The sequence below is a fragment of the Sinohyriopsis cumingii genome, chromosome 5, assembly GCF_028554795.1.
Source record: "Sinohyriopsis cumingii isolate HCF-2022 chromosome 5, ASM2855479v2, whole genome shotgun sequence".
Classification (NCBI taxonomy): domain Eukaryota; kingdom Metazoa; phylum Mollusca; class Bivalvia; order Unionida; family Unionidae; genus Sinohyriopsis; species Sinohyriopsis cumingii.
The window spans coordinates 90,453,112-90,472,334 of NC_142965.1; the positions used below are offsets into that span (position 1 = coordinate 90,453,112).

At 32.6% G+C, this 19,223-nt stretch overlaps 1 protein-coding gene across 1 annotated transcript in view; it reads left to right on the forward strand.

The window, feature by feature from the left end:
• The window catches only part of LOC149799738 (dynein regulatory complex subunit 11-like), a 31,184-nt gene that overhangs the window by 8,186 nt on the left and 3,775 nt on the right, over positions 1-19,223 (forward strand). Inside the window, exons 5-16 of the mRNA XM_089959110.1 lie at positions 456-647; positions 4,303-4,374; positions 4,672-4,880; positions 7,204-7,312; positions 8,973-9,089; positions 11,663-11,738; positions 12,372-12,520; positions 12,960-13,081; positions 13,960-14,150; positions 14,866-15,065; positions 15,491-15,574; positions 18,203-18,380. Of these exons, the coding sequence (XP_089815236.1) occupies positions 456-647; positions 4,303-4,374; positions 4,672-4,880; positions 7,204-7,312; positions 8,973-9,089; positions 11,663-11,738; positions 12,372-12,520; positions 12,960-13,081; positions 13,960-14,150; positions 14,866-15,065; positions 15,491-15,574; positions 18,203-18,380 (1,699 nt within the window). The remainder of the gene's footprint in view (positions 1-455; positions 648-4,302; positions 4,375-4,671; positions 4,881-7,203; positions 7,313-8,972; positions 9,090-11,662; positions 11,739-12,371; positions 12,521-12,959; positions 13,082-13,959; positions 14,151-14,865; positions 15,066-15,490; positions 15,575-18,202; positions 18,381-19,223) is intronic.

The following is a 19,223-nucleotide window of genomic DNA, read 5'->3' on the forward strand; positions in this document are numbered from 1 at the left end:
GTCTTTACACAGAAAAAAGATTTAACAATTAATATTGTACTCAGAATACAAAAGCATTAAGTGGCCATGAGAAGGGGTTGAACACAACAACTCAGGAGAGAGGAAGTCAGCTTCACATTCTTGGAATATTTGGGTGAAATGACCAGCACTGAGGAAACTATTGAAATTCCCCCTATCATGGACCCAGAACATCAGTTGTATTTGTTGTACTTTAATGTTTCATACATAGGATTTTTGTATCAAATGTTTGCAAATTATTTACTTACAAATGAGCCTAAATTAATAATTAGAATAATTGTCGAATTAAATAGACATAAAAAAATTACAGTTCATAAAGTGTTTACACCTTGAATAGAGATTAACTGCATTGATATAAAATAATGTGAAAAGCTTGCGTTTCGCTAATCGTTCCCATAATCTAATTGAAGTCATATTTATTTTTTGTTTTAATATAGAAGAAAGATGAAATCCCAATGACTTTTGATGAGGCAATCAGGCTTGTACAGATCAATGAGAGAGCTCGTCAGGGTCGTCTTCGTGCAAAGTTCATGAGAGAAATTCGACAGCAAGAGGAACGAGAAAGAATGGCACAGACCCGTGGAGCCCCCACACTTGATCCTGATGTGGCAGCCACCAGAATTCAGAAGGTAACATATAAGCATTATTTGTTTGGTTAAATCTTTATTGGACTTGATTGAAAAAATTCAACTTCATTCGATCATATGAATACAGTATCAGCTTACTTCATGAGTATACCTTGGGGTTTTATTTAGTGGTTGTTTGCAGTAATCAGTTGACTTATTAAAAGAAATCTAGGCTTTTCAGACAAAACAATTGCTATGATAAATGGTTGTTACTTTATTAATATCATTGGTGTATTAACACTGTTTGTTTTAGACACAAATGATAGTGAAATCATAGGCAAATACTATAATTTGAATTGGATGTTCGTTTTGGTAGCAGATGAGTCTAAACTACCATTTACTCTAGATGTCCAATGACTGTGTCAGAACAGGGATGAAAACTAGAAACACTTGTGCAAAGCCAGAGTGTTACCATGGCAATAGGCTGGTTCTTTGTTGTGCAGAATTAAAATCTAATAGATGATATAAAACATGAGAAAAATCAGTGCAAAACATAATGACTTCATGCTTCATTGGGAACTGTTTGTATATTGTCTGGAAATTGTAACAGATCTGAACAGTATGCAATGTGATTAGAAGATTTTTCCAATCAATGACAACAGAAACTTCATAAAATCCAGCATTTATAACTCTCCTGCTTCTCTTTCTTACTTTTTTATCCTTATATGTTTACATAAAGATGTACATCTGAAATATTATTTCAGTTTTTAATGACATCACTTTTGTGGTATGTATAAATAACATTTTATTTCTGGATTTCCATGTTACAGTAAGAAATATGTTGGAGGGAAGTGAAGCACATGACTTTACCTTTTTTGCCTGTTTTGATTTTCTATTTCTTCCCTTCATTTTTAAAAGGGTAATTCTGATATATTAGCAATTATGATTTTATCATTATTTTATTTGTTACATTACATACTTCAAGGGAATAAATAATTTATTTGGGGGGTTTTGTACTGCTCTTTTACTTGAATGATCTTACTTTTGCTAGCTTTAGAAAATGGCAAGACAATTTTTTTTATTGAATGGTGAGAAGAAAATTATCATGGAGGTGGTGTCAAACTGAAGATTAGTTGTAAAAACTTAGTCAAATTCCATACAGTGACAGTATATCCTGGATTGAATTTCAGACAATGTTTAACATTTCTTGTTATCAAAATATTTAATCCTTATGTGCTAATTTTCAATTCATTGATGTGGACAGCCTCAATTTATCAGTTGCACTTGTGATGTATGACATTGTTTAAATCATCACTTTGAGGTGTAAAACATGGCTGTTTTATGGTAAATCTCATTGTAAGGAGTTTTCATTTTAAAAAATTCACTCCTCATGTGTATATTGTATACATATGGAACACGCTTTGCAGTAAAAAGTGCTAAACAATGGTATGAGTTTTATGGGGGGGTCTTTGGGGGATTTTTTTAAAACAAAATTGAAATCTCTATCAATCTAACTATTGGCTTTATTGCATTTTATGTCAGAATATTCTACCTTTTCAATCCAGCAAGTGAAACAACAAATTTGCTTCAGATACAGCCAAAATATTCCCTGTTTCCCTGTCCCTGTTCTTGGTGTCTGTGAATTTTCTTAAATGTGTACTCCTATGGATGTTAAAGTTCCTTTTTTGCCTTTCTTGTGGTCAAAACTTGAAAAGAATCCAGTTGGGATGATTTTTTTAATTTAAAAAAATCAGCTAAATAATGTGCTACACATCATTGATTTCTAGAACTGTCCATTCATACTGAGACATAGTTTTCATTCAAATCTGCTGAAAATCATACTAAGATACATCATCTGGCACAGATCAAATAAATCCATTTCATGATATTGTTAACATTCCTGGATACTAATTTAAATATATAACACTTTATGTCAATGTTGAGATCTGCTTTTTATGTGGAAATTCATACACTGTGCAGAACACACAACTGTGGAGTGGAACCTTAGCAATCATGATATGTAAGGCCAGTCACATACAGACACAGGTGGTTGTTCTTATTATATTTAGGTGGTGTGTTTGCCTGACTTCCGTGTGAATTATTTTGGGTTTAATGCATCTGATGGTGACAGCTATTTGTTCTTTTTAATTTGTTACACCTTCTATAAAATACATACTCTGCAAACTGTTGATCCAAATTATTTCTTTAGGAAAATTCATTTTTACATACGTTTCAATAGTTAAGTTAGAGACATTATTAATAATGTCAGTTCCACAGTTACCAAAGAGTTGATTTTCTTACCATGAGCCTAAATTAACATAATTTGAAAATACGCATTTTCAGTCAAACATGTTCTAAATGAATTTGCCCTACTTGAGTCTTAATGGTTTGGCTACTCATTTTCAAATCACTTTAAGCAAGGAAATCGTGTTAAAGCTAAATGCATAATTTTGTATTGGTACATATTGTGCACCTATGTAAGGGAACTTTGGTACCCTTGTAAATGGACCAAAATTAATAAAAATGTTAAAGTTATGTGACCTTTTTTAATTAAAATTGAAGTTAATGTCTATTCAGGTTTTAATGGAACTGGAATTTACAGCTCGGAATGTTTCAACATAATGGTCTTTGTTTCAAACACATAAAATGTTTCAGATGGGGACAGAATTTCTTGAAACTTCAAAATAACATTTTCATGGCCAATGAATATCTGCAAAACTAAATCCACTGTCAGAAATAATAGTTTTAAGTGAAAATTAAGTCAAACTGTGAAGCACAAAAATTTATCCCCATCAAATTCTCTTTTACTCCATGGCTGCAAAATGTTGACCTCCCCCATGAATATTTCTGATTTAATGGTATATCTGAAACTATTTACAATATTTCCATTAAGTTTTTATCTCTGGGTATTCTTTATTTATACAAAAAATGATATTATTTGCAGATCATTAATAATATTCCTTACAAGGTTCAAAGTTCTTGAGTACAACTATGGTTCCTAAGAATTGAGCTCCTAGATCTTTGGCTCAGAAAGTTGAGTGAACTCAAGATCAGGAAATCATAAAACCATGAGTATAAAAATTCCATTCTCCAACTCTGAACATGATATTTTAGTAATCATATTTTTATACACAGGTAAGCTAAACCTTTTTAATTTCCTTGGACTGTTCATATAAGCAAAACAATTTTTTTTAAAAACTATAAATTTGAAATTAAGGTATTGTCAGCATCTTTGAGTACTGCCTGATTCAGACCCAGAAAGTTTCTGGACTCGAGGCCTAATTAGAGATATCAACTGAGCACATCTAGCCTCAGTTCAAATTGCATACTCCAGTCAGTTTGTCAGCATTTAACTTCTCCACCTTTTAATTTTCCTACATTTATTAAGCACAACAACAATCTATTTGCCTACATTAAACTTGCCCACCATTCAATTTTCTTACTTTTGTCATGCCTAATAATTATTGTGCATACATTTATCATGCCAAACAATAAATTTGCATACTTTTAATTTGCACTCTAGAATTCAGGTGCTCATTTTTAGTAATTTTTTTCTTTCCTAAATATTGCCAAAGAAAACAAAGTAGATGAGTAAAGCTTGTCTGTTGGATTGTACTTGACAAAGTGTATTTTCTACCAAATCCCAAAATTCTGCGGCTTATGTTTATTTTATAAATCTTATGTATCCTTACCAGCATTCAATATCACTTTGTTTCAGGTCTGGAAGGGGTTCTTTCAACGTAGAAAAACCAAGAAGGAAAGGGAGGATGAAATGATCTTCGTTGGAATGGTATATTGTTTAGAATTGAGGATTGCAAAAGTTGTATATTTTATTAGCATCTTACGTGTTTCAACCATTTTATCATAAAACTATTTTAAAGAATAAGGTAACATACATACATAACAGAATCAGTATTTCAAATCAGTACTGTGTAGTGAACATTTTGAATGAGTTCAGTATTTCAGTCTTAAATTCTTGCTACGGTTCGATTTTATAAATGACAGGCAAGTGATTAAAGAAATTAAATTTAAGAATAATCAAATGGCTTTTCTTTTGGTTTGTAATTTGTTTGACCTTTTATATCAGGCTCCCCCACCCCATCCTCCAAACTTGAAGAACACACCACAAGCATTGTCTGGAAAAACAGAGCAGGAAAGACGCGTCACCCAGAAAATGTATGAGAATGAATATCAACAGGCACTTGTCACCATTAAAGATAAACTTCGTGAAACTGAGGGACCTGATATGAAGGAAACCATGATGGACCAAATTAGGCAGTGGTTCATTGAATGCAGGTTAGAAAACATTTCAGATAATTCTTCAGAGTTCACAACTATTTTCTCTTTTTACCAAACATTACACCCACAGTGTCTGTTCAAATTTATTGCAAAGCTGGTACTGGATAATTACACTGTAAAGATAATTAAATCTTGTAGTGGATAATTACACTGTACTGATAATGAAAGGATATATTGGATAATTACAGTATACAGATAATTAAAGCCTGGAGGAAATAATTACACTGTACAGATAATGCAAGCTTGGCAGGGATAATTATATTTTACAGATCCTGAAAGATATCAAGCATGCTTGGGTCTGTTTTTAAATAGTCAAAAGAAAAATGCAAATACAATTTTAATGAAAAACAACAGGTTAATAAAGTATGCACAACATTTGGAAATTTTATGTGGTGTAAAACATGCTGCACATTTTCTGTTACAGAAAATCTATGTGATCTCAATAATTGTGTCACTGAAAAATTCACTTACTAGAGACTGAATTTAGTGCTAGCATGCTCAATAATTGTGTCACCAAAATATTCACTTGCTGGGGCTTGAATTCAGTAATTGTGTCACTGAAAAATTCACTCACTACAGCTTGAATTTAATGCTAGCATGCTTACAAAATGCAGGTTATTTGGGGAAAATTTTGGAATTTCAGGCTATTGCATCTTTTGGTGAGCTCTAAATTTTCCAGTGTTGTGCAGCAAATGATTAGTAAAGTTCCATTAAGTACATAGATTTTGCAAAATATTCATGCATGATTCCGAAATGTAAAATAAAGTTCACTTTAGTTTTGATTCCCTTACCATACATGTAGCTGTTTAGCGTGTAGCCTAATACTGTAGCTATATCTACCTACTGATAATAATACACTACAGACATGGACTCAACCATTCCATTTTAAAGGGGAATAGGATATCTCTGTCATGCTCAACCATTTTATTGACAAATATGCAGATATATATCTGATATAATCTTCAGTTGGGTAAGATATGTTATCCTGACTATCCTGTACAAACAAGATGGCTGTCTTTAATATGTTCTTGTTCAGTCTGGTGAGGCTGATTGCTAGTCAGCCTTGAAGTTTGTGATCTTGATTAGTGTAGCTGGCCAGCATAATGACATCAATGCACCACACAGCTTCAAATGTTCAAAAAAAATATAACTCTGCTAATTTTCAACATGCACCAATTTGGTGTTTCAAAAATTCAGCAGCATGATCAATACCAAATATACTCGTTTATAAATTGAGCACAACTGTGAACAACATGGACCCAGATTTTCTGTCGCATAATTTGTTGACCGATCAGGATCTATTTGTCAGTTCTACTGATTACTCCATTCAAACTGCATAGACCCAGATCTGCTAGCACATTATGTGATGGCAGATCAGGGTCTATATTGTTTGCAGTTTTACCCAACTTAGAAGTGAGTATATATAGTGTTGTAAACAACAATAATTTTTGATAGTTCTTGGGGACAAAAATTGGAACGTGTTTTGTAGGTATATTAATGCTGATTTCTGGTAGTTCTATTTGATTTAGTCAAATTGTAGTAGAGGATTTTTGCATTGTATTTTTTTTTAACCTTTCTAAATTGTTATTAATCAGTTTTTCAGCCTGCATTGGTTAAAGGAATTTAAATACAACCTATTCAGTGCTGAAATGATAATAACTGGTCTGTAGTCCTAATTGGATATTACAAATCTGACTAGGGCTGTCTGCTTTTGGTGTTATTTTAAGTTCATCCTATAATACTTGGGAATGGGGGTCCCAAACTGTACAAGCACAATTGGTCTAACTAAACCTTTGAAAGCTATTATTTTAATGTAATTAATTTACCCACTGATGATCATTTCTACCCCTATGTATGCAAGCTAATTTTGTATGATTTTTATATATTGGCGAGACCAAGAAACACTTAGCCATTTCATACACTGCAAAATGACACAGTTGTGATGTCACATCACCTGTCCCAATTTTACCTACGTAAATCTCAAGTTTTAGTGTTAAAATATTCAATTGGATAATTTTATTTTAGACTAAACTTTAAACAAATGATATTGCTGGATTCTAGACTTAATTCTAAGTCTGGATGTTAAAAGTTTTTAAATCCAAACATGGCATAATTCTAACTGGCCATGTATAGCCTCATACCCAGACACCATGTGACACACATTGACCAATAAAAATACAGAAAATTTTCAAAGGTGGGATAAATAATTTTGAAAAATGCTTGTGATGTTGTTCACTAGTGATTTGCTCTACACAACAATGCATCAAGAGTATTCAATTATATTTAAACAGACATTTTGGATCTTTGTTTATTATTTCAGAGATGTCACTGGAAAGTTCCCTGAGTACCCAGATGATGATGATGGTGGGTCTGCTGCCATTTTTAAACAGAAAGATCCAGCTGAATTAGAGGCAGAACTGGCTGGCAAGGTAAATTCTGTTTTTTATTTTCATCCCAGACATGCTTTAGACAGAGAGTTCTGGCAGTAGAAACTACACTATTTAATCTATTCTGCATTTTCTTTTAGCATGTTTCAGTTTTCAGTATGTTTATCAATTAAAAAACATTTGTTTAAATGCATGTTTGGAAATATGTATCTTACTTCAATTGATTAGAGATACTTTAGTTGTCTTTTTTTAAATTTGTTGAAACTTTTCTTGTTAAATGTTTAATTCACTGTACAGTAGTAAGCACAGTTAAATGTGTTTGAAAATTTGTCCAATGTAAAGGATTTTCAAGAATTGTTGTGTTTCATAATTCAGTTTACATGAGCTTGGAAACTTTTGTAATTAAAGTACAAGGTATTCTGGTAGACCACCTTTCCTGCATAAAAAAAACCAAGCTCTTTCAAGAAAGGTGTTCTGTCATTGTAGGTGGTTTCTCTATGTAACCATTTGGTTCATGAATTAAGTAGATGGGAGGTTTTACTATATATTTTAAAAATTAAATGTTGATTATGACAGGTTTGTTAATATAGAAGACAAAATTGGGGTGGGTGGGGCGGTTTGATGCCATACCTCAGACACACTAGCCAAATACAGTAAACTCTCAGCAATTCAGAACTTGGCATTTTGCATGGTATATTGAGTGCTTGGCATGGTAAGATAAGTTAAGATAAGTTAATTGTTTGGCTTAGTAAGTTCATTGTTTGGCATGAATAGTTTATTACTTGGCTTAGTAGGTTGGCTTGATAAATTAAGTGTTTGGCATGAATAGTTCAGTGTTTGGCATGGTAGGTTGGCTTGATAAATTAAGTGTTTGGCATGAAATAGTTCAGTGTTTGGCATAGTAAATTGGCTTGATAAATTAAGTATTTGGCATGAATAGTTCAGTGTTTGGCTTGAATAGTTCAGTGTTTGACATGGTAGGTTGGCTTGATAAATTAAGAGTTTGGCATGAAAAATTCATTGTTTGGCATGGTAACCTTTATATGGTATTTTCATTATTTGGCTTGGTTAGTTCAGTGTTTAGCATGGTAAGTACAATGTTTGACATACTATGTTGAGTGTATGGCATGATAAGTTCAATGCATAATCATGAATACATTATAAGTTTAAAACTACAGTTTTACTTGTTGTTACAAGAAGACACTTTTATGTGTAGAGTACACTCAAGTACCTCTGTAATTTATTCCAGAAACATTTTGATGGTACTTCCATATGCTCTCTGAGAGTTATTGCTTTAACGTCAGCAATGCTCCTGGAAATTAAAGAAATTAAACAACATCACTAATTTGTTCTGTTTTTGTATAGTTTCATTTTGAGGGAAAATTTCACCTTTCGAAATGCTGGTGATAATTCATGCAAAATATCTAAAATGATTGACTGTTCCCAATGTTTAATATTTCTGGACAAATGTTCATTAAGTTCAGTCTTATCTTTCATACATATTTTTTATGTGAAAATGATGCAAGAATGTTTACTATTTAAATATTCTGTATTGTGTAATAGCTCTTAAAGTGTAACGTTAAATATTCACCCTTAAATGTTGGCACCTTTATGATAAAAAAAATTTATTTTCTCTTCCATTTTGATATCATCAGCATCTTTCATATATTGGTTTCAGGATAATGATTATATTATTTTGCAGGAGGAAGGAAAAGGTAAGAAGGAAAAGAAAGGAAAGAAAAAGGATAAGAAAGATAAGAAAGAAAAGAAGGGAAAGAAAGGAAAGAAGGGGAAGAAAGGAAAAGGAGGAGATGATGAGGTTTACATTTAATTTCTTTTTTTCCATTTAAAAAATAACTTAAAAATAGAAATTTAATAGAGTTATTATAAATCAAACTGTACATGAAACATTCTGATTGATTAGTGTTTTACAATGCAACAGTATATTGAATTTTTTATTCAGAGGCATATAGAATAAAGTGTCGTGCATAGAGATACATCCCAGTTACTGACCAAGCATGGTCAGGGCAGGATTTGAACCTGCACCTTTCTCTCATGAGTCTGATGTATGAACATGGAGCCAGCAAAGCACTGTAAAAAAATTTACTTTGAGATAAATTAAATCTAAAACGATTATCATTGGATAACCCTATCATGTCATCCCATTTAAGAAATACAGTTAAATTTCTGTTAACTGGACACTGTTGGAATCAAGCATTTTGGATGCTTTATTGATGTTTTTATTACCATATTTTTTGCTGTAAGGTACTGCAGTATAGCATGGTACCTTTAATATGGTGGATATGGTCATGAATACTGTTTCATTATTTAACAGTACTCATTAATCTAAAATATCTGGACTCCATATTTTCCAACTTTTATAGTAGTTCTTAGTAGTATATAAGAGGTGTTCCATTTAAACATACATGGTACCCAGGGAAGGCAGTTCTTAAAAAATATATGCCAGGGTACTTTCATTTCACACATTTCATATATTAAAATGATACAAAAATTCAAAATTGCATCTATGGGTGAGTACCCCACATCAAAAGTGCCTTCCCTGTGTCCCAGGTATGTTTTACTGGAACAGCCTTAACATTTTCAAATATCAAACATGTCTTAAAGCAGATGGGAGTAAATTCAGTTTGGAATGTAAAATAAGAAATATATTATCAAAACTTAAAAACAGGTGATTGAATTGAATTGATGACTATCAGACTTTGAAACTTCTTTGATTATCTTGTTTATAGTTTGTGTTCCTCTGGTTTCCAATTTTTTTATATCTTTCAACTATGAAAGCAAGAGACCAAAAAATAAGCAGATTTTAAACAAACTTATATCTTCAAGGGATTACTGTATTCTCACACTATTTCAGCCTATTTAAACAATGCCTAGACATGAACAAATATGCAGAGATAGCCAAAATAATTTTACATTGAATACCTACTTTTAAGAATCAAACTTGTCTTCTTTTCTAAAATAGAGGCCATTAGGTTTTCAGGACTGGTGCCATTCACTTCTGTTTTGCCATCACCATTGATATTAACTCAATATGTGCACGAATGAAAAAAATAACATGTCATTCTCACTGAAAAGGTAACTTGATTAGAAATGGATTTTTAATACTACTAGAACTATGTCACATACTCAGACAGCAGTATCTGTATACAAACAAAAAAAAGTAACATAACTTCAACTAGTACTCATTATTTGTATTAAAAAAACACCAATACATTATTGTGTAAATGTTCTGCAGTCTAGTTTTTCTAGCCCACTTCCACGGGCACAGAATGTACTGGTACATCAGAGCACAACAGAAACATGTACTTTGTGAACAAGATATTCAGGAAACTGAAAATTTTCATTTGCACACAAATTGTCCAGACAACAAAAGTCAATAATGTCAATAAAAGGGATCAATGATGTTAATATTATATGTAAATTAACTCATTATAAGGGGTTACCTCAGCTAAGAGGTTGTCCTCTTTTAAAGCTCTGACCAAAAGTGTTATAGTACAAGAGTATTTGTATACAGATGTGTTATTAGCAGTAAAACAGTTTTGTTGGGGCTAATATAAGTCAACAGTAGAAAGAGGGATGCTGAGTTATCAAGAAGTCCACTTTGTTGAAATTTCACTGTAGTTTGATGTAAACTTGATTACCAAGACCATATTACATGTATTGGTTTTCTTATTACAATTTTGTATTTCTTGACATGTAGATGTATGTAGAAAAATGGTTTAATGGTTTAATTGTAACAGCTATCACCATCCCAGGGCCATGTTAAACAGCTTTATTTATGATATATAAACGTGTATATTTAAACATTCGATTGTTTTATATATTTTCTATCTGTAGAAATTACAGTTATTTACAGATTTTGTTGTTCAAATAATTTAGGCTTTATCAAAGAGTTATTTCCCATGTCTGATCAGGCATACACATTTAATGAAGGAATGTATCAAATTTTATTTTTGCCAAATATGAAGAATTTTTTTAAAATTTAACATGAATCATGCTTTTGTTTTGGACATTTAAAAGTTGTATAAAGATAATCTCAGCATCCACAAAAATCGGTTTATGATATTATAATTTTTAAAAAATGATTATTTGAAAGGTAAAAAGTAAAGCTTAAAAAAGAATAAAAAATCTTAAAATCATAGAACATAAAAAGAAAGCATAATGTTGCAGGTTTAAAAAAATTATCTTTATATGACATACTCTGGTATTTACTTTTAGTCCTTTTTATTTACCTAATCAGGTTTTACCATAGTATGTTCTTTTAGTTGCCAGTTGCAAAACTTTCATGTGACTGTTGATACAGTAGTTTGGTGAACTGATAGCAACTGTTTTTTGGTGTATTTATAGCAGCTGTTTTTGGTGTATTTGTAGGAAGAAGAAGAAGGCTGGAAATTGGCTCCATCCACTTTTGTCCCTGCTGTTAACGAGGCAACAGACACATTTAAAGGTACAGACTCATTCATTGTGTGCTTAAGAAAAATTTGATCTGGGAAAAACAAAAACTATGGATTTATAAAATGATAATAATGAACTTAAAAACATATTAACTTAATTATTCTTTTCCATTGTTTCCTTCATTTTGTTAATCCTTTGTTCCTGTGCACATCATTTAGTAATACTTTGCACACCATTTGATAATCCTTTGCACGTTGTTTAGTAATCATTTGTACATCATTTAGTAATCATTTGTACATCATTTAGTAATCATTTGCACATCATTTAGTAATCCTTTGCACATCATTGGTAATCCTTAGCACATCATTTGGTAATCCTTTGCACATCATTTATTAATCGTTGATACATCATTCAGTAAGCCTTAGTACATCAGTAGTAATCCTTTGCACATCATTCAGTAATCCTTTATACATCACTTGGTAATCCTTTGTACATGTGTACATGATTTGGTAATCCTTTGCACATCATTTGGTAATCATTTGCACAGCATTCAGTAGAAGTTTTGATTATAAGCTGATGCATGATAATTCAACACACACACACACACACACTCACACACACACAGTAAAACAATTATTTGTTAGATTTATATCATTTTGAACTTTCTAATAAAATGTCTTTATAGGTGTTTGGCAGACCAGGGATGAAAGTGAAAACTTCTCCCAGAAACATGATGCTGAGTTGATCAAGGAGGAGAAGAGAAAGGAAGTAGAGGCAGAGATTAGGCTCCAGGTGGATGAACTGATGAGAGCAGAGCTAAAGAACCTGAAGGCTGTGAGGATCTCTCTCTCGATCTCTCTCTCTCTCTCTCTCTCTGTGACACACACACACACACACACACACACACATGCACAGCCTTAAAAACCAAGAATTTTTACATGCACATATTGTTGAATCAAACGATTTTGTTGAGTGACACATTGGTTTGCTTTTTGCTTCATGTAAGTACAGTTTCTGAATTTTCATGTTTTTTGTCATGAGTAAAAGACTTGAGTTGTCAACGTTAATTCTTCTTTGATAATTTCATAATAAGTATATAAAGTTTTGCTACAATACAAACTAAACTGAAAGTAATTGAAACTAGCAGGACAAAGCCCCTTTGTCCAGCATTTCTTGAACTGTCCTCCAGGACTTTACATAAAATAGATAGGATATTCAAATTTAGCTTTATGTGAAAAAAATAACATTTCTTTGCTCTATTGTTCTCGTACAGGCTGTTGACCGGGATAAGGGAAAGAAGAAAGGCAAAAAGTCAGGAAAGAAAAAGAAGAAAAAGAAGAAGAGTGGAAAGAAAGGAAAGAAAAAGAAGAAGGAAAAGGATTTGACTCCTGACAGGTATTATGATCAAAATAAGTTGTGGCTGACTCAAACTTCCATGACACTCTTTACCTTATGTACTTGCTAATAAGTAGAATCCAACCACAAACTGCACAGATCCAGATCTGCAGTCACATCATGCACCAGCAGATTTGAGTCTGTTCAGTTTGTTAGGAGTAATCATTAGAACAAACAACATAGACTGTGATTACTTGCACATTTTCCAATGGCAGATCTGAGTCTATCTTATTTGCCACAGGGCTTGACCTATAAGCAAGTATATATGGCACCTTGAAAACAACATTCAAAATTCAACACTGAATCAGCGCACACTTTAAAGATACCAAATTACAATCTAGTTTCACAAATTCATTGCAAACCATGCCTCCATTAAAAAATGTTGGATTAACTATTTTAAGTGCATTGTGTGTGTGTGTGTGTGTATGATTTGGATTTTTAATGTAGCTTTAACAATTTTTCAGTCATATTGCTATGATGTCTGCATGATGGCAGTTTGTAGTGATGTCTGACATTGAGGCCTCATGCCACAGACATGTAGCATCATGTCCCTCCCAGTCACATTATCTTGACACCAGGCCGAGCAATCCTATCACTAACCTCCTAATGCTGAGTGCCAAGTGAGGCAGCTGCTAGTACCATTTTTTATAAGTCTTTGGTATGACTCAGCCGGGGTTCAAACCCACGACCTCCCACATCCGAATCATATGCTCTAACCACTTAGGCCACCAGAGCAGTCTTTAAATGAATTAAACTTAATATAATCATCAATATTTTGTCCCAATGATGCAAGCAGAGGTCACATTATTAAATGTTTGATAAATGTGACCACACCGTTCATGCTATACAGTAATAAAATGGGACTTTTTTATTCTTAGGACCATGGAGTCCCTGTATGAAGAGTTGGTGATGCAGGGTATAATTGTCCGCTGCCAGCCATACAGACTCTCAGACTTCGAAGGAGAATACAGTTACCTTGGCACTACACTCCGTCAGGCCAACATTGAACCCATGCCATCACTGAGTGATGTCCGTAGATTGGTGACAGAATTTGGCATATTGCCATTAGGTAAATTATGTATGATGTTTGATTTTCACCAGATTATATTTATTCAAAACAAATGTTTAAATAAGATTGTCATGTATGTGTACATCACAAATCAAATCATGAACATTTATGTGGCTAAATAAGTGAAATTCATAAATAGATTATAAAATGTATCTTGTGACTTTTTGTTGTCATAGTGTATCAATTTCTTTATGAATCTAAAGCAAGACAGGAAGAAAGAAAATGAGAGAGCAGAGGAGAAAGAAAGCGGGTGAAGAGAGACTTTATAAACATTACATGCTTTGAACACCGTTTTCTTTATCATATGCCAATGTGGGCATGTGAGAAAGCTCGCCAGTAGCTTCTCGTGGGTTGGTGGTTCTTTCCGGGGTTTTCTGGGTTCTTCCTCCACCATTAATACTGGCCGCCATGTATAGCCTATCGTGCTGAAAAATGGCGTTAAACCCCACAACAACAACAACAAAATTCTTTATCACATGAGTTGAAACATTTGGCCCTACTTTAAGTTTCAATCTCCCTTTCTGTAAAATATTATTCTTACAGAGTATAATGGTTTTTTACCATATAATAAAATTTGTCTATCATCAAAATGTGGTTGGGTTTAAATGTTGTATGTGCAGAAAGTCAGGCTCATATATGAGTCCAATCAGAAGAAATTGCTCCAAAAATATGTGATTATCAATAAAGGTTTTTATATAAATTTTGCCATTTGCAGGTTCAGCAGCAGTACATGAGAAGGCCCCACTGACGAAGTCCATTCTTCTTGCTGGTCCCAGGGGTACAGGCAAAAAGATGCTGGTGCATGCCATGTGTAATGAGACAGGTGCTAATCTCTTTGACCTGACCGCAGCCAACATTGCTGGAAAATATCCAGGAAAGGAAGGACTTAAGATGTTGATGCATCTAATTTTCAAGGTACTAAGCCACTAATATGCATATCAAGTAAACATTAACTAACTGAAATGGAAAAATGAGGATAGTTTTGAGATTGCACAGTTTACAGAGAACTCGTCTGTTTGCAAGATAAGAAATAATCAATGATGATGATGTCTAGGCATCATGTTGGTTTTTTTTTTTTCTCTTTCTTTATGGTCCTTGCGGCAGCTGAAGTATTGGTTCTAACTTATGAAACTATAACAAAATTTTTATAAAGATTATCTAGTATTATTGGGGATTTTTTTGTGATTTTTGGATGAATACTTAGCGCAGAATCTTTTACTAATTGGAGAATAATTTCACTGTATTGTTTGGTCAGGAATGTATTCAGCATTTAGATGTATTTATTATTCTGATTGATCTTAAAACTAAGAATAAATGCATAATGTAATTTTCTAAAACAGGTTGGAAGAGCATTGCAGCCATCTTTGTTTTTTATTGGAGATTGTGAGAAAATGTTCAAAAAGAAAGTTCCAAAGTCTGATCCCGTAAGTATGAACTTTTATGTCTCATCTGCATGAGCTGGTAAACGTTGGTATCTGGGATTCTGGCTTTTGTGGGACAATTTTCCATAAAATGTTGGATAATGGCCAGATGTTTGCAAACATCAATGTAAAATATTCGAAGATAGTGTCAAAAACAAAAAGAAGACATTGATTTATTTAATGTTGTGTATATTTGATTCGAAGGAGTCCTCAGTAATTCCACCACAGTGTTTTTAGTCCAAAACATCAATGAACACTTCATAATTCCAATGAATAATATCAAACTATATCTGAACACAACTAAAATAATTCTATGTACTGAAATTAAAAGTAGGAATGAATAATTTTGTTTTCCCTAGCCGTATATAAAACCTAAGACAGAATAAAATGACCAGAATGTGGATCACAAGTTCTCTTCCAGAACATTTTAAGTTGTAAATAAGGTTAGACCTTGACCTCAAATATCAGTAAATAACTTTAAAAAAATGACATTAGTCAGCTATGCCAAATTTCTACCCTCAATCATGGACAAAGGTCAACCACACACTATAACTAAATATACATAACAATATTGTTTCTTGTGTTACTTTTGAATATGTCCTCCTTCACTGCAGTAGATGACTTTGTCTCTACTGGTATATAGACCAAGGTTTTGACAGAAAACTAAAGTCACTTTGCTTGGTAAATCTCCAAGAGCATGTTTACATTTTCAGAGAAAAGACCTTCAGTAATACTTTGTACAACATTATTTTACATCACTTTTGGTTAGAAGTGCAAAACATTAATCCCAAACTTGATGACTGCATGAAGCTTTTACCAAATTTGAATGAAGAATCACTTCATGTTACTGGATGTAAAATGTCACCTACCAGATAATTGTGGACTTGTAATAATGTTGAGAATTTCAGAATTGTATAACTCTGGGGAGCAAATCATATACAGATTCTTAACATTTGCAGAGTTGTTGTTGTGGGTATAATGCCATTCTCCAGCACACAGTAGGCTGTATATGGTGGCCTGTATCACTGGGGGAGAAGAACTGCAATAATACGAATATATAAACATTCTTTCAACCGCATGCCTATAGATCAATAATGAATTTCTACTCATTGATTAATCATAAATGACATGAAAGTAATGATAAAAAGTATTAATAGTCTATGTTTTCTAAATGAATTTAACATGGTACACAATTTCATCGGAATCATTTCTTTTTTCTATTCCCCTCTCCCCTCTCATGCATAAGGGACAAAACAAGCAAAAATCTGGAGTGAGAGAGAAAAACATTGCGCTGGAAGAAAACATTAAAACTGAACTTGCACCAAGTAACCGACAGTAATCTGGTTTATCGTAATGGTATGTTTACACTTTCCTTGGGATCTATTTAGTGTCCATAATATCAGTGATACATAGTTGCAATAGCCAGTTGACACTAGGTCTGTATGTTAAATTTGTTGGTTACGAGGCACACATACTGTAGTGTATTTCATACTTTGTTGTTGTTTCTTAAACATATTATAATGTTCTAAAACTTGATTATTAATTATTAAATATAAAAATCTCCAAACGGTTTTCCCCTCCCTCTCTCTCTCTCTCTCTTTCTCTCTCTGGATTATCGTAGCTAGATACGGGTGAAAATCCATGAAAATGTAAGCGTTTTGGATGTTTTCTTGTGTCATATGACAATGTCTCTGGACCTATGAAAGATGGTAAAGTTTAGTCAAACCATCCAAAGGAGAAGAGAGGGAGAGAGAGAAGATTTTATAGCTTTAGAAATGTTCATTAAAGCAGAATAATGACTTAGATGAACTGTCAATATATTAAAATACTTTAATTACCTCTTGTTGGTTCATCATGATGCTTAGTTTCTATTTCACGCTAATTTCCATATGCCAGTACGTAAATGCCTGACAGTTCAGGTTCAGTGTTCAAGAAGTTAACCATGTTTGTAGTGCACTACTTTTTCATACAAAAACATATTTCATGTTCAAATCATGAGTGTGTCTTGTATTGATTTAATAAATGCAAATAAAAATAGAAACTCAAAAAGAAAGCAAAGCAATCAACTTGCATATGTGGTTGTGAACAAGAAGAAAAATCATAGAACTACATTTTGTAGTGGACACACTTGCAGGATGTGAGGAGTTCATTCACTCGGTCAATACACAGTTGCCCGGAGCATATGGTAACACCATACAAAGTACAAATATGTGTATTTATATGTGATATATATAAAATATTTATATAGTATTTATGCTGTATGAATGATATACCATTCTTTGTATAAATTTTTCATTAAAGGGAAATGAAGCTTGCCGAGTTTCCTTTAATAAAAAATGTATACATTTCGTGTTATCATTGATACAGCATACATACTATATATATATATATATATATATATATATATATATATATATATATATATATATATATATATATATATATATGATACTTGTAACCTTTATAAAAATGACAGGAGGAAAGCACTGTATAAAAAAATCTTTTAAAAAAAACATTAACAATTTCTATAACAAAAGTATGAAGCTTTTTGTTCAATATATTCTTTTTCAGTTTCTTTCTCGGCTGTGTTAAAAATAGCTTTTATTAATATGATTAATATCACAATTTCAGACTGACCCTAAGCGACTAAAGAAAGAATTACCCAAGGCTCTGAAAACAATCAAGTCAGAGGATCGCCTATTGTTGGTTGGTACAACAAGATGCCCATTTGATGGAGATATGAAGCCACTGGTTGGGTGCTATAACAGAATCATCCTTATTCCACGCCCAGACTATGCCTCTAGACATTGTACGTATAAAGATTCAGTTATTTTATTTGGTTACCAAATCTGGACATCATACACATCACAGCTTAATCTTTGTATATGCTCATGTTTATTCCAAGCACACTGGCAAGCAGCATATATCTAAATACGTTTGTTGCATAATGCCCAGGCAGACAAACAGACAGACTAGGTTCTGTGGTCATCATTTTTTTATGATGTCAGGGATAAATATTATACATTATACATTTTTAGTTTCAGAAAAAGAATAAAATGTATTACTCCCACACTATAACTCTATTCATAGGATCCAATAAAAGTGGACTACCTTATAGGTGAGGTCAGCTCATCTTGAGATAAATTATACATAATATTAAAATTAAAAAATGAAATCATATCCATGATCATGCCCACTTCATAAATGGGACTGTCTTATACTAAGATGCCTTACAGTGAGGGTCAGTTATTCAACCGAGAAATATTATAACTTTGCTTTTTTTTAAAAACCCAGAATGATAAAGTCTCTTGCAAACTAAAATCACAGAATACTTCCAGTAGGAAATACACATCATGTTAGTGAACAGTGTTTATTCTATTTGGATTAGTGCTTATCATGAACATATATAGTTGTTTTGGACATCACTGGACTTTAAATGGATTACATACATGTATGTAATATTATTTTTATTTATTTTTTATGTTATTGCATGCTTTGGAATTACTAAAAACATGCTGCACATGATGTAGCATCACTCAATCACTAATCATCACATGGACCTGATATTCTGAAGTGAAAATGAGATATTATTATTGATAAAAATGACTTGATATTATTCAGTGCACGTGTTACTGATAATGTTCACTTAGTG